Source organism: Glossina fuscipes, unplaced genomic scaffold, assembly GCF_014805625.2.
Source record: "Glossina fuscipes isolate IAEA_lab_2018 unplaced genomic scaffold, Yale_Gfus_2 3, whole genome shotgun sequence".
NCBI lineage: Eukaryota > Metazoa > Arthropoda > Insecta > Diptera > Glossinidae > Glossina > Glossina fuscipes.
In genome coordinates this window covers 14219625-14242121 of record NW_023998417.1, presented here as the reverse complement: position 1 = coordinate 14242121, position 22497 = coordinate 14219625, and the positions used below count along the sequence as shown (strand labels likewise).

Genomic DNA, 22497 nt, shown 5'->3' with positions numbered 1-22497 from the left:
GCACTTTTAATAAATTTTTTGAATTAATTCTAAAATGCATTTCTTAAGGCTTCTGACAGCTTTTACTCTCCAATTGATGGGCGGGCAACACGGTGCAATCTTAGTATTCAGTTAATTCTCAAACAATCATTGCTTTGCCTGGTAATGACTTGAAGGATATAAAAAAGTGAAGCTAATCAGATCATATTCTATTGTACTTGACTACACTTCTCTTATAAATCGTTTATGAATATTTATCACATGTCTGGAAGATTGCGATTGAATGACTGTGCGACTTAAGTCAAGTAGTGATATCTCAAAAGAGTTTCAATATAAAAGCAGTGAAATAGTGACTTGAACTCATTGGGTTGGCACAATCTACATGGTAACCTGACAACTTTGCTCATTTTATGGAAGTGAAATAGTCGACGATGCACGAAAGTGCTTAAAGTTAAATGTGGTGTAAGAAAAATAGCAAAATTATACCGACTGCGGATATAGGAAATTATCGAAATTGGAAATCAATGTTAAAGGAGCAGACAAAAACAAAAATTTATTTGATCAGATAAAAAAAGAAAAAAAATTAAATAACGATTATGTTAACGTAAGACAACAAAAGAATAAGAAGAAGAGAAAAAAAACAAATAGAATACAAATCAATTCCGGTGTAGTAAACCAATAAAACTTTGATAGTCGCTCAATCGGTTACTCACTCGGCTTTCCTAGGTTGATTCCACTCTCCTATGGTGTTAGGTGAATAAAGAGTGTTTACTCATTTAATCATTGATAGGCAAGGCAAGCCATTATACTGAAGACGTTTTAAAAACTAGTTCAAAGCAATTTTATTGAAAGCATAACACTTGTCCTGTCGCTCCTGAAAGAGTCTACGATTTTGCTCAAATGAAACTGTAATGAAGTGAAAGCGTTGTAATATAAAAAATAAATAAATAAAAATTATGGATTTACTCTTCAGACCTTTATGAGAACAATTGCTCAATGATTTGGAAAACCTATTCACCTGGAATACTGGGAGAGTGGGAATAAAGAAAGCAGGATATTGAAAGTAAAAAAATTTTAAGGGATTGCTTATCACCTACGCCTTTGTAAACTAATCATTTTAATTTTTATTTTATCGTTTTATTAATTTAATAAAATTCTAGAAATTCATAGCAACGATAGATAGATTGTTCAGTGGCACCTTAGCTCCCCTTAGCTGTAGTTAATATAAAATCAAAATCTTAGTTGTCAGCACAAGGTCTTCTTCACTTATTTTGCCTGCTTTGGATTTTCGTTCATTCAAAGCATTGTGTCGCCCATATTATCTCAGGGTAAATCTTGTCTCCCCGATATATTTGGAAGTATATTTTCGAAAGGTTTAATCTGCTTTCTTGGTTCGTGCACCTTTTTTACACTTCCTCTTAAAGCATACTTTTCGGCGGCGCTGTGTTATGACGTAACTTGAGAATTTCCTTTTTGAATATAAGCAAAAAATAAAGCAAAAGCAAAATAAAAATTTCTGCCACTTTCCCTTCTTTTCGTAATAAAAAAAAAAAAAAAAATGTTTTCTTTTTTTTTGCGACTTCTGTTTTATTTATTGCCTCTGACACAGGAAGTAATTTATTTATATTTAATTTATCTTCAGTTTAGTGGACTTGATCTAAATTATGTGCGCTGCTAGTGCGAGTGCTAATACCATTGCTCTCTTGCTTTTTAATTTTAATTAAAAATCTCTATTCATTTCCTCTTTCCGTTTTCCTACTTTTTCCAAGATTTCATTCTCATTCAAGTGTCGAGTTTTTTCATCTTTTTGTTTTTATTGCAACTCATTGAGGAAATTTTAATTTTTTTTTATTTTTTTATTTTTTTTTTTTTTTTTGTAGGTAATATTAAAAACTTGTACTTACGTGCTCAGGTAAAAACAAGAGCTTCTTTATTTGCTTTGTCAAATACGAATCTCTTTCCATTTTCAGGCAAAATTCACTTTTACTGCATTTAGTTAAGCACTTCAATCATTTGCAGTTTTTCTTAAAAACAAAAAAAAAAATGAAAAAGCAATTGCGTTGTTGTTTTTTTGTTTTCTGTGTATGATGAGAGAAGATAGGACTTGCTCAAAATCGTACAATTTGGCAGCTTTTAATGTTTTCTTAGCCATTTGCAAAAGCATCAATCATTGCGTTTTGCATTTATAACGCTTTGGATGTTCAATGAGCAAAACAAATCGGAAGAGTGAACCCCTATTGCCCTTTACAAATGAAAAAAACATCTTCAAGAAGACGAGATTTATTGCGAAATAACCTGAATTTAGGAAAAAATATGTACACAAAAAAAGGAAAAAAAAAAAAAACCTAGATTTCATTTTTCCACTTCTATCTGTGCATCTATGGAAATACTACGAATACACAAGAGGGGACAGACAGGCAGATATGACTAAAGTTTTTTACAACATCATGCTGATTCAAGAGATATATATTTTGGGTACTCCCCCCACCTGAATACATTAACATGTTACATTGGTATGTAACGTAAGAAGCAACAGGAGCACACGGGAATAGCGGACACATAAAAATCATATGGAAATAATAATACTGTGTGTTTTAGTCTGTCTCCGCCTGTTTCTTTCGATTACAAAACTTTTTGTATTAGATTCTATAGAGTTTCTAGACACTTGTTATAACTGTCGTTGCGATTTGAGAAATTATCCTTAACATGACTAATAAACAAAACAGCTTACATGTGTGCACAATACATTTTATGTTTGTTGTGCTGTTGTGCAGACAGACATTTATGTTTTGCATTTTCCAGGCAATTGAGGAAGCAAATCAGCGACTGTGTCATAGTTGACAGAAATTAATGATACTCACGTCCTCCAAGCCATTGTTTCATGACAAATAATTCGAGGAGTAGTTCAGTTTAAACGCTGATAAATCGTTGATGAACGTATGACTGCCTACTTCCCTTAATCAACATTTCTTTTATATATTAGACATAGATATATATATATATATATATATATATATATATATATTTAACATATTCTTTGATGATACATAAGGCATTATTAAGAAAGTCGAGTGCTTTGCTACGCTTGGCACAGTTCTACATAGATAACTCTCTCTCTAATGTTCTAAAGTTCTGTCATAAATAAATGGTTTCGAAAACGTGTAGCAGCAAAACAGCAAAAAGTCGTCTCATGTGTCCCTATGTGTGCGTTCAGGGAAAAAGCCGAAGGCTTACTTTCACTGTCTGGTAGACCTTTATCAGCTCTCTCTACACATTTGCTGTCCAATAAATGAAAAACCAAAATTATTCTCTTTATACATTAATTTATTGCATTATATTGTTCTTTAACTCTTTTTAAGAAAACTGTGCACAAGGTACAAGTTATAACTCTAGTTAGCCATTTTACTCATAAATTATGTCTTGACTTCGCTACGAAATGACGCTCAAGGAAATGCTTTGCCTATTAAATAAAAGAATTTATTATAAATTGGTCATTAATCTTAATGCAGTGAGCATAATGTAAGCAATCAATTCTCTATCGACTTTATGATCACCTTAAAGATCAGAACTTGTGTTAAATTTATCAACTATCTTAAGCAAATTACGGCGTAAATGATATGCCTATGCTTTTAGCTATACGTCCTTGACTCACGCAAAGCGGGAGCACGGCAAAGTACTGAAAAGGAACTGAAGCTTCAATAGCGTAGGAGTGGAACAATGCAGAACTCGTTGTAATATAAAATAAACGAAAAGCTAGCAAAGGCGTATAATAGAATGGAAGAATATCTATGCGAAAATCCTCTTGCTTTCATTGAAAGCATTCCTTAATTATTTAAAGTTGCCAACGTAGATCAGCATTTTGAAAAGAGGAGAGCATAAAAAAAAGGAAACTCTTTCAGTTCTTTCAGAGACTGAGTGGATAGATAAGCATCTTTCTTTTAAACTGATACTTTTGCTATCCTTGTGCACTGTACTCAGCTCATATGTAAAAATTATCTTATGATGCGTAAAATTTGCTTCAAAAATAGTTGCAAACAGAAAGGGGAGGGGGGGAGAAAAACAAAATCAATAAAGCAGCTATTTGGACCACACACTTAAAGTCAATTTATGTTTTATGAAAGAGTTTATAATTCATACAAAAGTTATTGATTATGTGCACGACATGACCCTCAGAACCCTCATAGTTGAATAAGTGCTGTAAATTTATTACGGCTTATGTATGCTATAAACAAATACATATATTATCTGTTTTTCCACACGAATGCATTCTCAACTGTCGACAAGACCGACACATATTTAAGTTTAATGCATGCTATGCTACAAAAAAAGCGTATATTTATGTTTATTTTATTTTATCTATTTTTTTTTTCTCTCTCTCTCTCTGTGTATCTGTGTGTGTGTGTTAATGTGCGTATATCAAGGCCCTTGTTGAAATTTAATGTTGTGGATTTTTTAATATTACGAAACAAAGAAAATCAATTATGATTTTCAATAAATTTATTAATTTAACTATGAAAAGGTTTGCCTGTCAAAGCACTTTAAACAAGCAGCAGTGCAGTTCTCGTGTTATATACAATGTCAATGTAAATGGAAAAAGTGTTGAGCTCTTTTGTCGGAATGTTTCTTTCTCCCCGTCTTCCCCTTCCGCTATTTCCCACACGCAAACATTTTTCAATATAAACTTGTTATACAAATTGCATTTCGTACGCACTCATACGCACATACACAGTTTCGATTACACAGATTCTATGGAATTCTTTTTATGATGCTTGCCGCGCACCCTCTTACCTTTTCGCCTTACACTGCAATTATAACTGTGAAACCCCTTGTCCTGTTTGCGTGCGAGTGCGATAAAGAAATTCCAATTATTAATAATAAATTATCAGAAGCATTAATTTAAAATGTTATCAAATTAAATGCAATTAAAACCGGACAGTAAACGCAAGCAAGGTTTACGAAAAGTTTCGTAACACGAGTAGTTTTATCCAAAAAAAATCAAAATGCAATTTTGCATAATGACAGTGAAAATGTTTATGTAAATTACGTAACAAATGGCTAAACATGCGACCAGCGTTCTCACGCGTATAACACATAGACAGTTCCTATCAAATGTGTGTGTGTGTGATAGTAAGCTTTGGGGCGAACATTTTTGTATGTTCTCTATGTGAATAATAACATATCCGCGGCGAATATATAGAAATAATATCTAATTAAGAAAAACTTGTACAAATTAACGATGACATGCGCTTGTCGAATGAATTCATCAGCAATTTGAATTGATCCATTGCGGCGTACCAGTCAATAGGTTCAACTTTACTTGCAATTTTACGATATCAATATCTGCTCTATAGCAGTCAAGCGAGAAAATTCTTCCAATTACTTGTTTTCTCACTGGCGCCGATTTGTATATGTATATACGGGGATGAAAATAAATGTATAAATCAATTTTGTAGGTCAAATTTAAGAGCTCCCACACTCAAAAAATGAATCCAATAAGAAAATCTCATAATCAAGTAGAGAGAGAGATGGAATACTTACTTGAACTTTCAATTGCTATTCTCAAATTGTAGCTTTTATTATTATTCGCAAGCACGCAAACAACATTAAAAACCATAGTACGAGACATCTATGTATCGTTGATATCAAGAATGAAAATATATTTACACGTATCCTTTAGAGGATTAACTTTTAGTCAAGGAAATGTAGTTCAGGAGTTTTTTCATTATGGAACTCGGGAAGAGAATAAAACTCTCTAGTATAGCAGTAAAGGCGGCTTGTAAGTAACCAAAATCTCTTACCTTGTTACGAGTTCTTCTTCTTTTTCTTCCCATGCGAGACTCGAAACTAGTTTGTTCTGTTGATTAGTATCATTCATCCGCTTATTCTAAAACTATGTTTAATTTGTATTCTTTGCCATGAATGTTGTAAAGAAAACCATGAAAATACCGTAGTTTGAGTGTCGTAAAGATAAGGGGATTGGGCCCTTCGCTACTTTCTTTCGACATGGAAACTTTTCACAATCTACTGCTTAACATGAAAGTGTGGACGCCTCAAGGACACTTCCATTTATTTCACTTTGACTGATAACAAGGCCAGAAGAATGATGAATTTTCAAAAGCTCGACTAATAACTTGATTCCACTGTTTTCAATGCACCCAGGAATCTAAGTAGAGTGGTGACTGCCTTATAAATTGAGTTCATGAAAGAAATTCTATCTGAACAGCTGTCGTTTTGCAGGGTAATGGTATTCTACTCTTTGATGGAAAAATGCTAAGCAGAAGTAGTTTAACATGCATCCCAGATGCACTTCTATCGTAATTCGAATCAACAAGAGAGAGACTTTGAGGCAATTGGGCCAGAAAATTTAAAGGCGAAGACACATCCGAAATGAGCGATTATTCACCTTCTATCTCTATCTGGTTTCCTCTGCTTTCGCTGTACCAATATAGCATAATGTAAAGCAGCCTTACGTTTATGCGATCAACGCTTTATTTCTTATAGTGATGTGAGGAAATGAATTAATTCCTTGATTGACTCAAAGAGCGAGTAGTCCTTCCATTGGGATCGACTTTGTCTATCGTGCACACCTTTCACTTTGACGTTCCTATGTATTCTTTTTCGAAGAAAAAAAAGGGGCTGTAGGTTATGAGTTTCTCTTCGTTACACCATAAAAATCCTTTCCCATTTCGTTGGGGAGCACCCATTGCCAGTTTACTCAAACGACTCTGACCATCAAATTTTGATATTGATGGCAGACCACCCGAACGAACTTAAGCCAATCATATATCTATTATATAAATATCTTAAAGGACCCTAGTAGATATTTTTGGCTGGTAAAAGTTGGATGACAATTCTATCGATCGATGGAACAATGTATATAGCTTTAAACAAATAGTTTGGTCTTGTTTTGCCAAATTTTTATTGTTAACAAAAAAGCAAAAAAAAAAGCTTTGAATTTCTTTCTTCAAGTGTGCAGCAAATTTTTCTCTTTTGATTCTTTTTTAATCTGGTCCTGAAAAATGTAATTTAATACTTTTTAATTAATCTTGATGAAATACTTCTTCTACTTGATTATTTTGTAAATGTACAAAATAAAAAGAGAATCTATACAAAAATGTTTGAATGGTTCCATAAGCGCGGAGAGGAGGAGCGATGCAGAGCAATTTCTATACGTTTGTGCTAATGTTGCATTGAATTTTATTATTTATTCATTAAAATTTAATTAAAATTGTTATACAAACATAATATACGTTGAGCAGCAGCTGCTGCTGCTGCTACTGCTGCTGTTGCTCCTGCTGCTGCCGCATTATTACCAACTGTACACATTAGGTACGACATGTATGTACAACACAGATATTCTTTTTATTAATTATAGCGCGTTATTATTCACTCATTTATTCAGTCAGTCATAATTTCACATATGTATTTGCACACATTAATTAAACAAAAATACTCTAACACTGACAGCTACATATGTAAGTACTTATGCGGGAGATTAAAAAAAGAAGAAAAAAAACATCGAAAATACGTTAAAAAGTCGAGCTGATGCAAATTGCGAAACGACCATAATCGATTGTTTACGATAGGAGCACACTGCACATCATTTTGTTAATAAGGCTAACTGATATACCCGATTGCCGAGCGGCGGCAGGGAAAACGCACATCTGTTACGTACTATTTATTATTCCGCCTGAAACGTTTCGTGTATCAAAATTCAATTTGCTTCAAAAGTAGATGTCGTTCTAATTTTTACTGATTATTGCGATTGATTAGATTTAGGTAAATACCAAAGGCGTATGTATGCGTTGTTATGAATGCTTGTCAGTGCTAGCTAACTAAAGCGTGTACTTGAATACTTACTTCACAAGTCATATTATATTTGTGTAAATCAAATAAAAAAGTGAAACGTATTAATTGCTGTTTTGGGGGGTGGGGAAAAAAAGAAGAAGCGCACTTTTCGCATTTCAATTAGAAAAGTTCAATTTATAATAAAATAGAGTTATGTAAGAGAGCGGCCGTCCCTCCGCCCATGTGTTTATTTGCGTTATTTACTTTAAGGACAAAGTGAAGCAGCCATTATTGATAAGACGAAAATAAGCAAAGGCAAATTAAACTGAAATGCGCATAAACAATTTTTCATCGAGTACGGCAAGGCGAAAGTGAAAGCGGAAAGACAACAAATTACACTTTCACACCTAAATTAAATACTTATAATCATCTTGATAAGAAAAAAGCAAAAATGATTGTTTTAAGCGCAGACCCGAATACAAGATACCTTCCCATACAGTGCAATGGCAAGCAATTCGCTCCGGCGCTGACAGTCTTGAATAATGAAGTGTTCAGAAAGAGCAGAATACAAAGTAAAAAAAAGTTTGCCGAACAGAAAATTATTTTCCGACCGAAGATTAATTACAGTTTTCGACAATTTCATGTGTATTGGTTTTTACTCAAACTCAACCTTAACTTGGCTAACGTTTGACCTTTTTATTTAAATGCCTTACCTGTAAAATAGTAATATATACTATATATATATATATATATATATATATATACATATATATAGATATAGATATAATTTATGACCTTCGAAATTTGTTTACATAAAAGTTTAATTTTTCATTTTTTCTTCTACTTTCAGGTAAGATTACTGATAAATCCATAGTAAACTGTGATGACACCAAACAACTTTTCACTATAAAAATAAGTTTGTGTGCGTTTGTATTGTTATCCGTTATCTTGTCCCGCAGAAAAGTAAGTTTTGCTATTATCCGTACACCTGTTTTTTTTTTCATATTTATCACACAATTGGTAGTCGGTTGTGAAATCACGTAAATAAATGATTAACGACTATAGCTAGAAAAGAAAATCAAACTAATATTATCGGAAGTAATGAAAATCGAAAATACACAAACAAACAAACAAAATGAATCGGATAAAAAAAACCAAAATTTAAGAGAAGTAAAACCTTTCAGTATCATTGAGTGTGTGTAGTGTGCACCTTTGTCGAGACTTTTCACATACAGAAGAAACAAAACTAAATTTACGTACGCATAATGGGCTCATCTGGCCTACGTTTGGTTCCACTAGCTACTAACGCATTTACTAAATAAGGGATGTAAGCAACAGCGACAGGCTCTTCACCAACACGATCATAACATATAATTCGTGTTGTGTTGTAAGATTCAACATTTTGTTTGCCGTTCCTTGAAATGCGACAATCAAAACGGCGCGTCGATAAAGACTCCTCTTGCAATGGCTGAAAGTTGAAATAAGCCTTGCAAAAAGGAAATACATTAATACCATGCCCAGTAATCCGTTCACTCAGCGCATCTATCGAAGACTTGAGATAAAAACTTGTTAGACCCACTTGCAGTGCGAAAGTTTCCCACATTGGTCTGTTTTCTATGTGCAAGGGGTACAAAAACAAGTTCGATTTTAAGACAAATTTCATTTTCGTACAATTTACTCGCCAATGCTGAATTCTTAGGTGGTTAGCGGACTGATTTATTGTTTTTTCCTACAAAAGGAGTTTGAGAATATATAAGTTATTCATGGACTTTGCAACGCGTACGCATATGGATTACAAGAATGTGATAAGATTAACTGATCCCTCATGTTGATGAACGTTCAGACGTTCAGAGCTAGTGTACTTAAACTAATGATATTATCTAACACTAGAGTCATTGTCACTTACATTGGCTACGCAAGAACCAAATTGTGATGAAGATAAAGAAGGTCTGGTAATGTTCAGTGTTTGGTGCTAATTTCGCTTCAGCCCTACTAATGTTTGCGTCATATGTTGTGCGATGATGATTTTGTTGGGTTAATGGACTATCACCGCACTATGTGCAAAGCGTAAACCAGGACGATTCGTTACTGTTTGAGCGAATTCATTCAATGTTGACCCATATTCGTAATGCTTTGCAGAAAACTGTACCTGCTTCTAGGAGAAACTGCTCATACATGAAAGATCGCCTTTCAATGCCTTTCGATTTTAGTACCTATACCGACCAATTTCTTTATTTCGCAACTGCCAACCGCCAAGTCCCTTAAAGTTGCGAAAAACGTTATGTATTAAGACGTGTTTAACGTAGCCCGGGTTTTGCATTTTTCCAGTGGAAAAAATGTACTCAAAACTGCTAGTGAAGAATAGCCCTGCGTTTCTGATGTAATAAAGTTTCAGATAAAATGTTACAAGAAATCATTAATAACGTTGCAAAGCACACACACAGTTACACAGTGCAAATATAGATTAACGTAAAGATTTAATTGCGTATGAAAAATATGTTAAGTTTTGATATGAAAATGTTCAAGTTAAGCTCGACCGTGTAGCAGAGTAAGAACGGACAAGGAAGAGAGGCACGGCACTCGAAAATACTGAAAGGAAATGAAATTTCTCGTTTGGAGCAAAATAAATGACAAATGTACCGAAATATAAACCGAAAAACCTCATTAACATTGTATGGCAGCATTTTGTAAATTCTCTGTCTACATGCAAATCCCATTAAAAAAATTACACGAAACTCACGGATGTACTTGAGTACGTCATTATCAAAAACTTATCGCACATGCATTTAAACTGTTGTTGTATAGAGGAGAGAACATTAAAAGGCAAAACCAAACGAGGAAAGCTTTTTATTATATATATTTCTACGTAATTTAAAAAAACAATTTTTTTAATTTTTTTTTTTTTTAACTTATCAATAACATCATCATAATGTTCTCTTTCTTTTCATACTCATTCGTATCATTCTTAAGCGTACATTTTTCAATTTTTTTTTTTTTTGTTTTTTTTTTTTTTTTTTGCTTTCCAATGTACATACTGAACATGATGTAGGAATATATAGGCCTGTCCTGTCAATGGCATTGACACACCGACACATAAAAACCTCATGTGCACTTTCACTAAATTCATTCTTTATATGCACTGCAACGTACACATGCACTTGTGAATGTCACGCGATAGGTGCGGAACGCGTAAATTGGAAAGGTAATATAGCAATTCCATATTGCTATAACTATATGTATAGGTGTATAGCGTAAGGTTGCAACTGTCACTTTTTCAAACAGACAACTTGTGAGCCTCTTCGTTTGTACTTGCGTAGCAACCTTTACAACTTTCGTTGGTATTTTGCGTACACTTGAGGATGACAGAGCGCAGGAAAGCAGTGCATGTTAATTGTGTCGTCCATTATGTAACATTTTGAAATCAGAATTTTCAGAATCTAGTAGGCTGCGTATGTTTCGGATTAGCAAAAGCTCATTTTCGAGTATCCCGTGCTCAGCAGCTTTCTTTTAAATTTAAAAGAAGGGGTTCAGTTCTAAATTAAAATAAATGGCCGTTAAAAAAGTTCCCGTTCTAGGCAATTTTAAAAGTTTTCTTTATTTCTTTTAATTCGTTTACGCAATGTTTTTTCATATGTGCGTGTAATTGTGCTCATCTGCATGATTACGCCACCTTTTCGTAACAGCTGTAGAAAACAGTGCACAATGTCAAGAGAATGACACTTACGTTTAGCTATTCATGAGTGAAAAATTTTATTTACCTTCGTTCAAACTTCCTCTTCGCTTCTTCCAATGAGTTTATGTGTGTAATGATTCGCTCGCTTCATGTCAAAAATGCAAGCGTAATAGCGCGTCAATGGCGTGTGTATGAGGAATTACCAGCACGTGTAGGCGCATCTGCAAGTTAAACAAAAAAAAGAAAAAGGCGGATTTTCTTGCAACGGCATTTGTGAACGCCATAGTTCTCAAATCCTAATGACTTTCTAATGATGTGCAAATGCATGAAATAGTTTACCTTTAAGACAGAAAAAGGTAATGACAAAAAGTTGAAATAATTTTTATTTCATATTAGATCATAAAGGAGGAGGGAGGCATTTCTCAACAGTTGATAATTTAATGAAAGTAAACTACGTCACTCAGGTTCGGATGACATTTAACAGTGAGAAAAACTGTCGATAGAAATCGCACTTTGGTGGCGTTTAAACGGATGAATTCATTCGTTGCTCACAATGGTCACACAACAAATTTGTTGCTCTACTAATCCTGATTGCTGCTTAGCTATATCAGTGCTGAACTACAGTAGCCAATCTTCTCAATTTATTATCATCGAGCGTCGTCGCGGTAAATGTAGATATCAAATTAAATTTGAAATTAATTAAAAACAAAGAATTGGCACAAGAGGCGAAACTTGAATTTCATTTCCCTTTGACTCTAATCCGCAACGTGACATACGTTCACAGTTCCCATATATATCCCTGTGTCTATGCATCACCTTCATTAGCATTGGAAAGACAATAGCAGGCGATCGACTACAATTTGCAAAAATTGGAAAACGGAAAAATGTCTTCTCCGCATTGGTATTCATATTTTCATGCACGTCACGTCTGTTTCCAGCGCTGAGGGCGTCCCCCGACAGGCTGAGTAAGTAAGAATTGCGGGCAACAATTCAGTGCGTCCATGGGGTTCAAGTTTCAATACGGAGAGTCAGCTTACAGCTGAGGTTGTATTTTCTTGGTATCACTGCCGGTGTCGAGTAGAAGAGGCTTGAAATATTATTGCTTTCTAAAGAAATGTTTGCTCAAATCGTATAATAATTGTCCGTAAAGATTACCTATTTTGGTTAGTAGCCAAGATTTATTTCAAAATGAATGTGTAAAATTTCTTACCAGGTGGGATATAATTTCTTCTTGATACTGCGACCATCATATTTTATTAGTGTTCAATAAATTTTATAAATTAGTTATCGAAATAATCGTTCGTAGGTCGTAACATGTCGTGCACTTTCTCCAGAAATTCAGAAATTTGGCTCTTAATAAATTTGGACAACTTTTCGCGAAGTAAATGGTTCGCTCGCATTACTTTTCTCCTTTACACTTTGGTGTACTTGTAGTGCTACCACTTTCAAGTCAACGAATATTGATAAACTGATCAAGTTTGATCATTGTAAATAGAATACTTGCATAAGGTATTCGATCAAGAGGCGATCACAAATTATTGATAAACTTTGTTTGAAATATGAGACGAGGAGAACCCCAATCAGGGAGCGCAGACGCGCAGTTGTAGTGACAAAATAAACTTACCCTTATTCTATTGAAGCGAACACGAAAATTTCATAGCATAATAAACACATGGATTTAAAATATAAATTAGACATGAATAATAAATAGCTAAACCGTTCATATGCGGATCTCTCTACACATCCGCACATTTCAATAATACATTTAAACAAACTCCCAAGTAATTGCATATTAAATCATATTCAATTGCTTAGATACGCTCGCTCGCTCGTTCGCTCGTTCGCTCTCTCGTACATGCTCATGTATTCACGATATGTTTACAAAAGATATCATTTACACCTGACCGAAGCCATTATAAAATTTGATCTAAAGTCATTGATATGCCATCGAATTTTATGTGCGTAAAAATGTTTATTTGCAATAAAATACTTAGAGCTGGTTTTTCATGTGAAATCAAATGGAAATTCAGTTTCTTTTTTTGTTTTATTTTTTGCAAAGATGTATGCAAATATTTGATAATTGTACATATGTGTATATGTATATATGTTTGTGAATAAGTCTAATGTGTTACAGTAATCTAGTTGATAAAATAAATATTAATTAATGAAATTTTGTATATTTCATTTTTCTGATCATGCTCCTCAGGTGCTGCAGGCGGTAAATTTCAATTTTCAATAAATTTTATATAATATTTTTTTTTTTTGCATTGTTAATTAAAAATGCCATTTATATAGACTACTTTTCTTAAAATCAATTTTAATACTTAAATAAATGCATCTTTACCACCACCACCACCACTACCACCACTACCACCACTACCACCACCAACTTTAGTGTCAATTTACAAATTGCATCTAAAGAAAAAAAAAAAAAAAATTGTTTTAATAACAATAAAAATAAAAATTAGTCCTCATCAGATACATGGTACTAATCAAAATAAGTTATTTTCTTTGTTTTTTTTTTTTTTCATAAATTATAATTTTCGAAATTCCAAATTTAAAATTTAAAATGAAAACAGAAAATTGTTTAAAATTCCTATTCCTGCGCAAACAGTACTTACTTACCCTTAATACGCTAATGCACCTAAATAATTGCAATATTGCACTTAAATGCATTTAATTTACATAAAGCAACAGAAATATGCTTAAGCATTATTAAACTATTCTACATAAATATGTATATATATATATATATATATTTTTTTTTTGTTTTTTTTTTCTTTTTTTGAGCCATATTAATAATAATATCGCATGTAAAAGCAACAATATCAATAATTCACTAGCTATCTCCAATGGCTAATTAATGCTTAATGAGTTTAGGAGAAAGAGGTTTAAATTTAATATTCATTGGTAAAGTTTTTGAAAAGGAAAACAAACTTTAACACAATTATTTTACGTAAATCTTATCGCTATTTCATCCACAATATTTTATGCATTTTATGCTTTAGATATAAGTTTAATGCGATTAACCCGAAAGAAAGCAACGAGCTTGCTGCATCTTAACGTAGCAATTAAGGCCGCCCTGAAATAATGCTAGACCCACATTTTGTATGAACGATGTAAAATGAAAAACTGCATTCGACTACGCAGGATTATTGTCTTATTTAATAAACGACTCTTCATTGCGCCACTCGCACTCCGGTCGACTGAGCCGAAAGCTACTATGTTGAGTCATAAAAACTTGCCAGGATTCGGTCACCGGTCATTGATGTTCATCTAGACATTTATTTTAAGAACGGTTCACGGTTTTGGAGCAAATAAAAAAGAGAAGCCTTAATATGCTGTTAGGCGGCAGAACATCTGGCTTCTGTGTGGCATCTAAAAACTCAAATGAATATAACTCTTTTACATACTTTCCCTTTAACTTGACGAAGAAATTCTACTTAGAAGTCTTTTCTTTCATGATGAATAAAATTAGTCTACATATATATGTATATATATATACGTATATATCGAATTGAGATTTTTAAAAGAAACAATTTTCGTCCATTCTTCTCAATAATTTTAGGGTTTTTGCCGCAAAAACAATCTTCAATTAATTCCCACAAAGCTTAGAGCTAAATAAGTCGCATTTCAAGTCAAATATTATGCCTTTAGAAACTATTCAGTTACTTGAATTTAACTTCAGAATGGTTTTCCCAATTAGGAGTATTGAGGATTTCAAGAAGAAAGAAACGGAAAGCATTTAAAAGGATCTCTAAAAATTACACACACAACTGCAGCCACTGATAATTAACGTCAATAAAGAACACCGAGAAACACTGGCTTCGATTTTATATACAAATCTTACAACTTTTTCGATTTGTTTGCTTGAGCTTCACTAACTTATCTCAGTTTTGTTTTCACTATTCTTGTGTATACATACGTATATACGTATACATACATACATACATACATACATACATACATACATACTTTTGTTTAACATTGAATTGATTTTTATGATTAACGTTGATTGGAATTTTTGTTCGAATTTTAAGTTAGTTATCATTCTGTCATGTGCTTGTGTGACTGTTAATCCATAGGTGGTTTAAGTCGTATATCATTCATGACGAGAATGATTAAAACATATCTAGTAGTAGCTTTCGCTCGCAATAAAAGCCTTTGCAAGCAAGCGTTCGGAAACACCGAATGCTTCTGTTTTGTGCTAAAATTCTCGTCCTATTAACAAACTTTTTAGCAAAGGCATTGAGCCGAATTCCATCATTTAGTAATTTTCCGTGAAAGGAAAATAAAGGCGGATATATTCGTAGCTTACTAATACTAAGCCTTTCTAGACCTAAGCCTGTGATGTGCAAGTTTAACCAAATCGATCATATATTGTTTGACAATTAGAGCTACTTTTCGAAAACGGGCGACAGTCTGATAGATGATATTTGTATTATCATACAAATGTTGCGCGTTTCGGATGTGATGCAATCTATACTTCTTTAGACGGCTCTTTCGCTACCGGAAGAAATGCGTGCCTGCGAGGTGGAGTGCATCATTGAATTAAAAACGATACTCAAAAGCGAAGACTTGAGTAATATGGAACACTGGAGCCGGATAACTGAGAAAAGCTCATGGCTAAATAAAAAATAGATAACACTTCCGTCGACGAGACGTTTGCCTTTTTATTGCAAGAAATCCTAATATCTTAGGCAAACTTTAACCAGAACAGCGTACATGAACATGGCACGGGTGTGCACAGACTAAATTGAAAGGAGTTTGAAAAATTTCCAAAGTTATTAGAAGACGGTATCGTTTCAGCACTACATAAAAGACTTGGACAGTTAGTCACAGCAATAATAGAATTGTAAACAATGCATGCCAAGAGGGACGAACGGATGTAAATTGCGTTCGAAAAACTTATCGATAAGAATAAGAATGGCAATCCGATCTCTAAAAACCGTAGTCATAGTTCCGCTAAAATGCAATATAAGAAAATAGTAAAGGAAACTAACTTTGAAGTTTTCTTCTTTTTTTTTTTTTATTTTTTTTTTGCTTGAAGTTCTTGACTTAGGCCACGTCCATCTGTAGCCGTCCTTTTGCATTATACATCTATATATAATAGCACGAACAATGAAGAAATGAAGAAATATTTTACATTGCATAAAAAGTCTTCCTTATAGCCCCCGGAAGGCACCTAAACCACTATATTACATGCTAATGATTGCAGAAACCTTTGTACTCCTATATTCTTGAAATCTCTTGCCAGAATCTTCTTATTCTTTCTTTCCTTCATTTTTCGCTAGTCTTATAAGCAAACATTCTTAGTAAAAAGCAAAAACAAAAAAAAGAACTTTTTCCTTCTTACACTTATTTCCTGTGTTCACGCTTTCACTTGTAATAATGCAATAACAATTTTTGTTCAAGTTAATTTTATTATTTTGTTAGTTTTGCAACTTCCTTTTCCTCCGGCATTCTTTTTAACTGCTGTAGAGATTGTTTCTCTCTTTTGTTACTTTACACAAATTTTTTCTTAAATTGTTTATCTTAAGCTTAAAAGAGAGCGGCTGTACAAAATTATTTCTTTTGTTGCTTTATATGAAAAAAAAAAAAAAAACAAAACTAAAATTAATAACGGCATTCGCGTATGATCGCAAAAAAGAAAAAAATAATAATAATATAAGATTATCCTTAAATATTTTTAGTTCAAAATCGCAAATCGATAATACCAATGAGAATGAGAAACATCGCGAATGCCATATCTCGTAGTATTTAAAATATTTATATTAAAATTCTGATTATTTTCTTCTTTTTTTTTTTTTCTTTCTCTACTAAAAATGGATTTTTATATTTTTTCAATTACATTTTTCGTTTCACTAACTAATTTTTGCCAATTATGTTGAAATGCTTCTTCTTCTTCTACTACTACCACTACTACTACTACTACTACTACTTTCTTCTTCTACTACTGCTACTGCTACTACTACTACTACTTCTACCATTACTACTACCTCTTCTACTACTTCTTCTATAACTACTTCTTCTATATTTTCAATACTACTAACAACCATACCGCAAAAAATCCAATAAAATCTATCCTTCAAAAAAACTCAATCTGCGGATATTCAAATACAATTAAAAAAAAAAAAAAAAAACCATCAATAACTACTACAACAATAACAACAACATCAACAACTACTACTATTCCAACTACATCTTCTACAATAACAACTACAACATCTACTAATTCTACAACAACAATAAACAAATAAAAACATCACAACGCTATCCACAATGAGGTAAAGTATAATTTTATTATTTTAAGTATAAATACCTTTTTGTTTTATATTCTCTCTCTTCAACTGGTTTTTTTTTTTTTTTTTTTTTTCATTTTATCTTCTCTAACAATTTCTCTGTAACAGGAAAAGTTCAAACTTGAAAAAACAAATAACAACGATATTCGAATTCAAAAACTTTATCCACAATAGTATGTAGTTTGTACTCTGAAAACAACAAAAAAAAAAAAAAATAAAGTATTGTTTTTGTTGACACTTGGCGGCGGTACACTCTTCATGATTTAGCGGAACAGTAACTGTCCGCCATCATGATATGCATACACATCATTGGATCCATATCTTCACATTTAACATTAAAGTGTAATTGTGAAAACTTTGTTGCGGAGGCAAAGATTTCAATGCGTCAAATATTGTCAGATTTTGCTCGTATTCAACGCTACATAGAAGTACTTTAGCGCGCATCGAATCTGTAAAACTTTTCTTCAATTGTTTGTACGCCGCTGTTTTACTAATTGGTTGCGTGATTGTTTAAAAACGAGTCGCGGTAAAAACTTACGAGGAGCTCTTCCAACTTACTTCACGTTGTGCTCAACAGCAACCTCAGCATTCATTATAATTCACTACGTCGTTAACTGAATGAGAAAGAAGAGTGCAGTAATATGGCACCAGGCAGATGCAACTCTGATTTCAATATCGCTATGTCCTCTTTGTCAAGCCAAAATTGTGGAAAAAATTGAACATGTCTCATGCTAACGGAAGCATATTATTAATCAAGCGATGGCGATGAAAGCTGCTTTCAGGCAATGCTAACCAGTCATTCATTAAATATATACTTATATATATATACATATATATAGGTTTATAGGGGAAGATCACAATTTCAATTTCTTCTTATTGTTCAAAAGCATCTCTCCAACGCTTGTATCATTTCGAAGAATAGGCCGCATTGATTGGAAGTTCGATAATAGTGAAGACTTGTCGTACTACTGCTCTATAAACTTGATATATCGAAGTTGCAACTGCAGATGTACTGCCACGGGATAGATGTTTTTGGAAAAAGGCTTTGTGCATGCAATGTACAGATTAAAGCACCCAGATGGGCAGTAGGCCAACAACAACATGCAGTAGTCGTACACTACGAATAATAAATTTCAATCGCAATTTTTATTGCTATCATTACAGCACAATAAATACCCTATAATTTACGGTAAATACGTTAAATCCCTTCTTGATTGCTTTTTCGTAACGAACCGATAACTGAGAATTCACAAAACAAATCCCAACAAAATAACATTTAAATTAATAAACTCAGCCGGTATAGTGAATGCGCTGAAGCCCTCGATGAGGTCAAATACATTGTGATTGAAATGTTTTTCTATTTCATCCTTTTGCTCTGTACCCAGTTTGCTGCCGTCATTAGGTGTTTATGTCCATTTAAGATTTAATAGCGTGTACAAGAACAAGAGGAGAGAGCAAAAAACCCAACATAAACTTTAAACCGAAAGAGATAAAACCAAAGCTAACAAACCAGTAATAGAAATCACCGCACAAACCAATGATAAGCAATGTTTGGCCAAAACTAAAATAAGCATTAAAGTAAGAAAAAACAAGCGCATGCACGCATACGTCGTCTCATTGTGTAGAAGAAGTAGAAAATGAAAAATGTAAAATGTGGAGAAAAAAAAAGGAGGGAATTAAAAGGAACATTATTTTCCTTTTAAATGCAATTTTAATTTGCTGAGTACATGTAGAAAAGCAAAAAATCCTCTTATGCTTGCTTTTTTTTTTTTTTTTTTTTTCTTTTTTGTAAAATACACTTTTAATAACATTCTTAACAGCCGTTTGGCAGCAGCTTTCCTGTGCAGTGCATATTGTACGCAAAAAAATAACAAACGGAAAACGAGCAATGGTGGTGGAATCTCTTTTTCGTTATTCTTAATAAATGTAAGATCAAGTCGAGCGTAAAGCGAGTGCTTTCGTAAAATCTAAGCCGACCTGAACGCACAGCGCACACTTACCACACTTTGCAGATAACTTAGGCGAATATCTCTTCTAAATGCCATTAATTGTTATCTTACCTCGTACCTATTGTGAGCTATTTATGGAAATTTTAGGATTTTCTTTTCCCAAAGTGCTTTCTTTCTAACCTATTTATTGGCAGATCGCATTCATAAAAAACCAAGAAATCTACGATCTTGCCACTGGAATACATGTGCAAGCTCTTCAAGCAGGATCTTGACATTGTTAAGCCATGTCACGCACGGATAGTAAGCTTGTTGCAGCTTATCGCCGACGTAGGTGAATTATCCTGCTATGAGTGCCGAGCGCGCTTTTCGTCGTCTTCTTCTCTTCCGCAGTATAATGTACAATTAATTATCACGCCCCATTATTCGTAATTATACGAGCATTTCGCATTCATTAATAACTTCTTTTGGTGGCTGCTACCATTAAAACATCTGGATAATCGGGAGCTACCAAGTTGCCTGTAATTAGTGTTTCGAATTCGCAAACTATGCACGAACCGTCCAAAATTCATATATCATTTAATAAGGTGATTGCTTCACACGCAAATAGATCTTCTATTGATCTTGTTTTCGAATCAAAAACATTCTTTCCAACGCTATATTAATCGAGAAAATCAAAAAATGTTGATTAAAAGTAACCTACTCAGTCTCCCTGGCTTGATGTGGCATAATGAGTCCAAAGCTTCTCTAATATTTCGATGCCTGTTCTGCAGAACGATTTGTCAAGGTTCTGTAAATACACTTCAGTACCGCCTTCACTTTATCATTTACTTTAAACTTGTTTCGCTGTTGAAGGTTTGTTTTGAGTTGCAAATGAATAGATAATACGAGCTGGGACCTAGATAGGGGGAGTTCAATGCATGGAGCAGCAATTCGAATTTCAACTCCTGCGGCACGCATTCGTTAGATAGCCCACATTCCCATAGGCAAGTAAGCGGCACTGACATTACTGGCTGTGTGTTGAAACATCATTTCTCTATGATCGAGAACAACCTTCAGAATTTTTTTTTTTTTTTACTTTTCTCGTGCAGTGTTTTTAGCATTAATTGATTCGGTGACCGTGCCAACCCACCGACTAATTGCTATTTTCGACGGAGCCCACTTTTCAAACCAATGCTGAGTTTGAACTCGTATTGTTTTTCATCAAGAGTCCATATGTGATCAATACACGAGCATCGAATATTTGTATCGTGTATTTGTACATGGGTTAGCTTAGATGTCGGGTATGGGTTAGCTTAGATTCGTGATCCAATGGTAATTTAGTGCTCTCGGCTTATATTAATGTAAGATTGTATTTTTTTTTTTCATTGTAAGAGACGCATAGATATTTATTTTCTTTTATAATACATACGTAACAGTTTTTAAATTCCTTGTTTCAATGAAAGTGTAAAAGCGAAATCATGTACGGTCAAGAACAAAGGCCCATCCAGAACGTTAGACGTGGTTTTTTCTTCGCAAATATTTGAACAAACAATCAAACTTTCGGCATAATATTGAACTTATGAAAGAGAGTCTTGCCGTTTATTTGAACAACACTCTATACCTAACCGATATATGTTTAACTTTTATTTTTTATGAATCAGCATATCCCGCATTCGTCTTATCCTTAGCTCATGAACTGAACTGCTCCTGTTCGTGGTCTACATATCTTTGCTTCCCCCGATTCAAGAATTAATACGTCTTGTGTGTAAAACATTTTAAAGTGTTTATTGCTGTAAACACTTCTTGTGGTAACAAATCGTATTCCAGTGTCCAGTTATCCTTCCTCGTTAATAGTTCTTCTTTCCAAGACGCCGTTTTTCATGTTTTATCAGAAAAAAAGAGTAAATCTTTTTTTGGATGTCAAGAAAATCAAAGGGCACCCGTGCACAGCTGAACTTCCTGATGGTTTCGTGTACTGAATTCAAACACAAGATGATTTTTCTCCCAAAGCTAGCTTACACAGTATTTCAGTTTTCTACTCTCTTCCTCAATACAAGCACATTAGTACGGTGCATGTGGCTCTCCACATAATAGGAATTTAATTAGAAGAGCACAATTAAACACAAGGAACTTTATGGAAATAACGAGGAACTCTCTGTTATTTTGATGAACTAGTTACCCATCGCGGACTGCTGACGACATTTTTATGCCTTTATTGTAAATGAACGATAAGCATTCTTCTTGTTATGATCTATAAACATTATGGGTTTCAGAAATTTTTTCAAAGTTTTTATTTCCTCTTGCTTCGTCAGTGCTTATACTACCCGAATTTTTATATTTATTTGAAAGACAAGGATGAGTTTCGCTTCATAAGCTTCAAAAAATTTATTGATGCACATAGCAATGTAGTGAGAACGGTTTGAGCTCTGCTCATATATCATCCTCGCAATGGAAAGCCAGATATGCATAAACGCGCGAAGGAAATGAATTTAATTAATTTGATTTATAGTTTAATTCAATTAATAATAAGCAATCTATTGCAGTGACATCTGCGTATATTAAAGAGGAAAAAATTGACTGTATAAACGATAAGATACTTCCTGTTTTATCCCTTACTACGAAATGCTATTACACCGCTCTTTTTACATAATTTATGCCAAACAAACCATTTCATCATTTTATTTCCTTTTTCCAATTCTTTCAATTCAATTTTCCGCTTCTCAATGAAAAGTATAAAAAAGGATATAAGCAAGTACTAATTTGATCCCTTTAAAACATATTGAAAAATCCATCTTTTTTTTTTTTTTTTTTTTTTTTTTCTTTTGTT

At 33.5% G+C, this 22497-nt stretch overlaps 1 protein-coding gene across 6 annotated transcripts in view; it reads left to right on the top strand.

The window, feature by feature from the left end:
- LOC119634658 (complexin) overlaps positions 1 to 22497 on the top strand; it is a 206455-nt gene that overhangs the window by 106515 nt on the left and 77443 nt on the right. For 4 of the 6 annotated variants that reach the window (XM_038028926.1, XM_038028928.1, XM_038028927.1 and 1 more), the window contains exon 6: positions 13647 to 13658. The exons of the other annotated variants lie outside the window; for them this stretch is intronic. In XM_038028926.1, coding sequence (XP_037884854.1) covers positions 13647 to 13658 — 12 coding nt within the window. The remainder of the gene's footprint in view (positions 1 to 13646; positions 13659 to 22497) is intronic. 6 annotated transcript variants of the gene reach the window in all.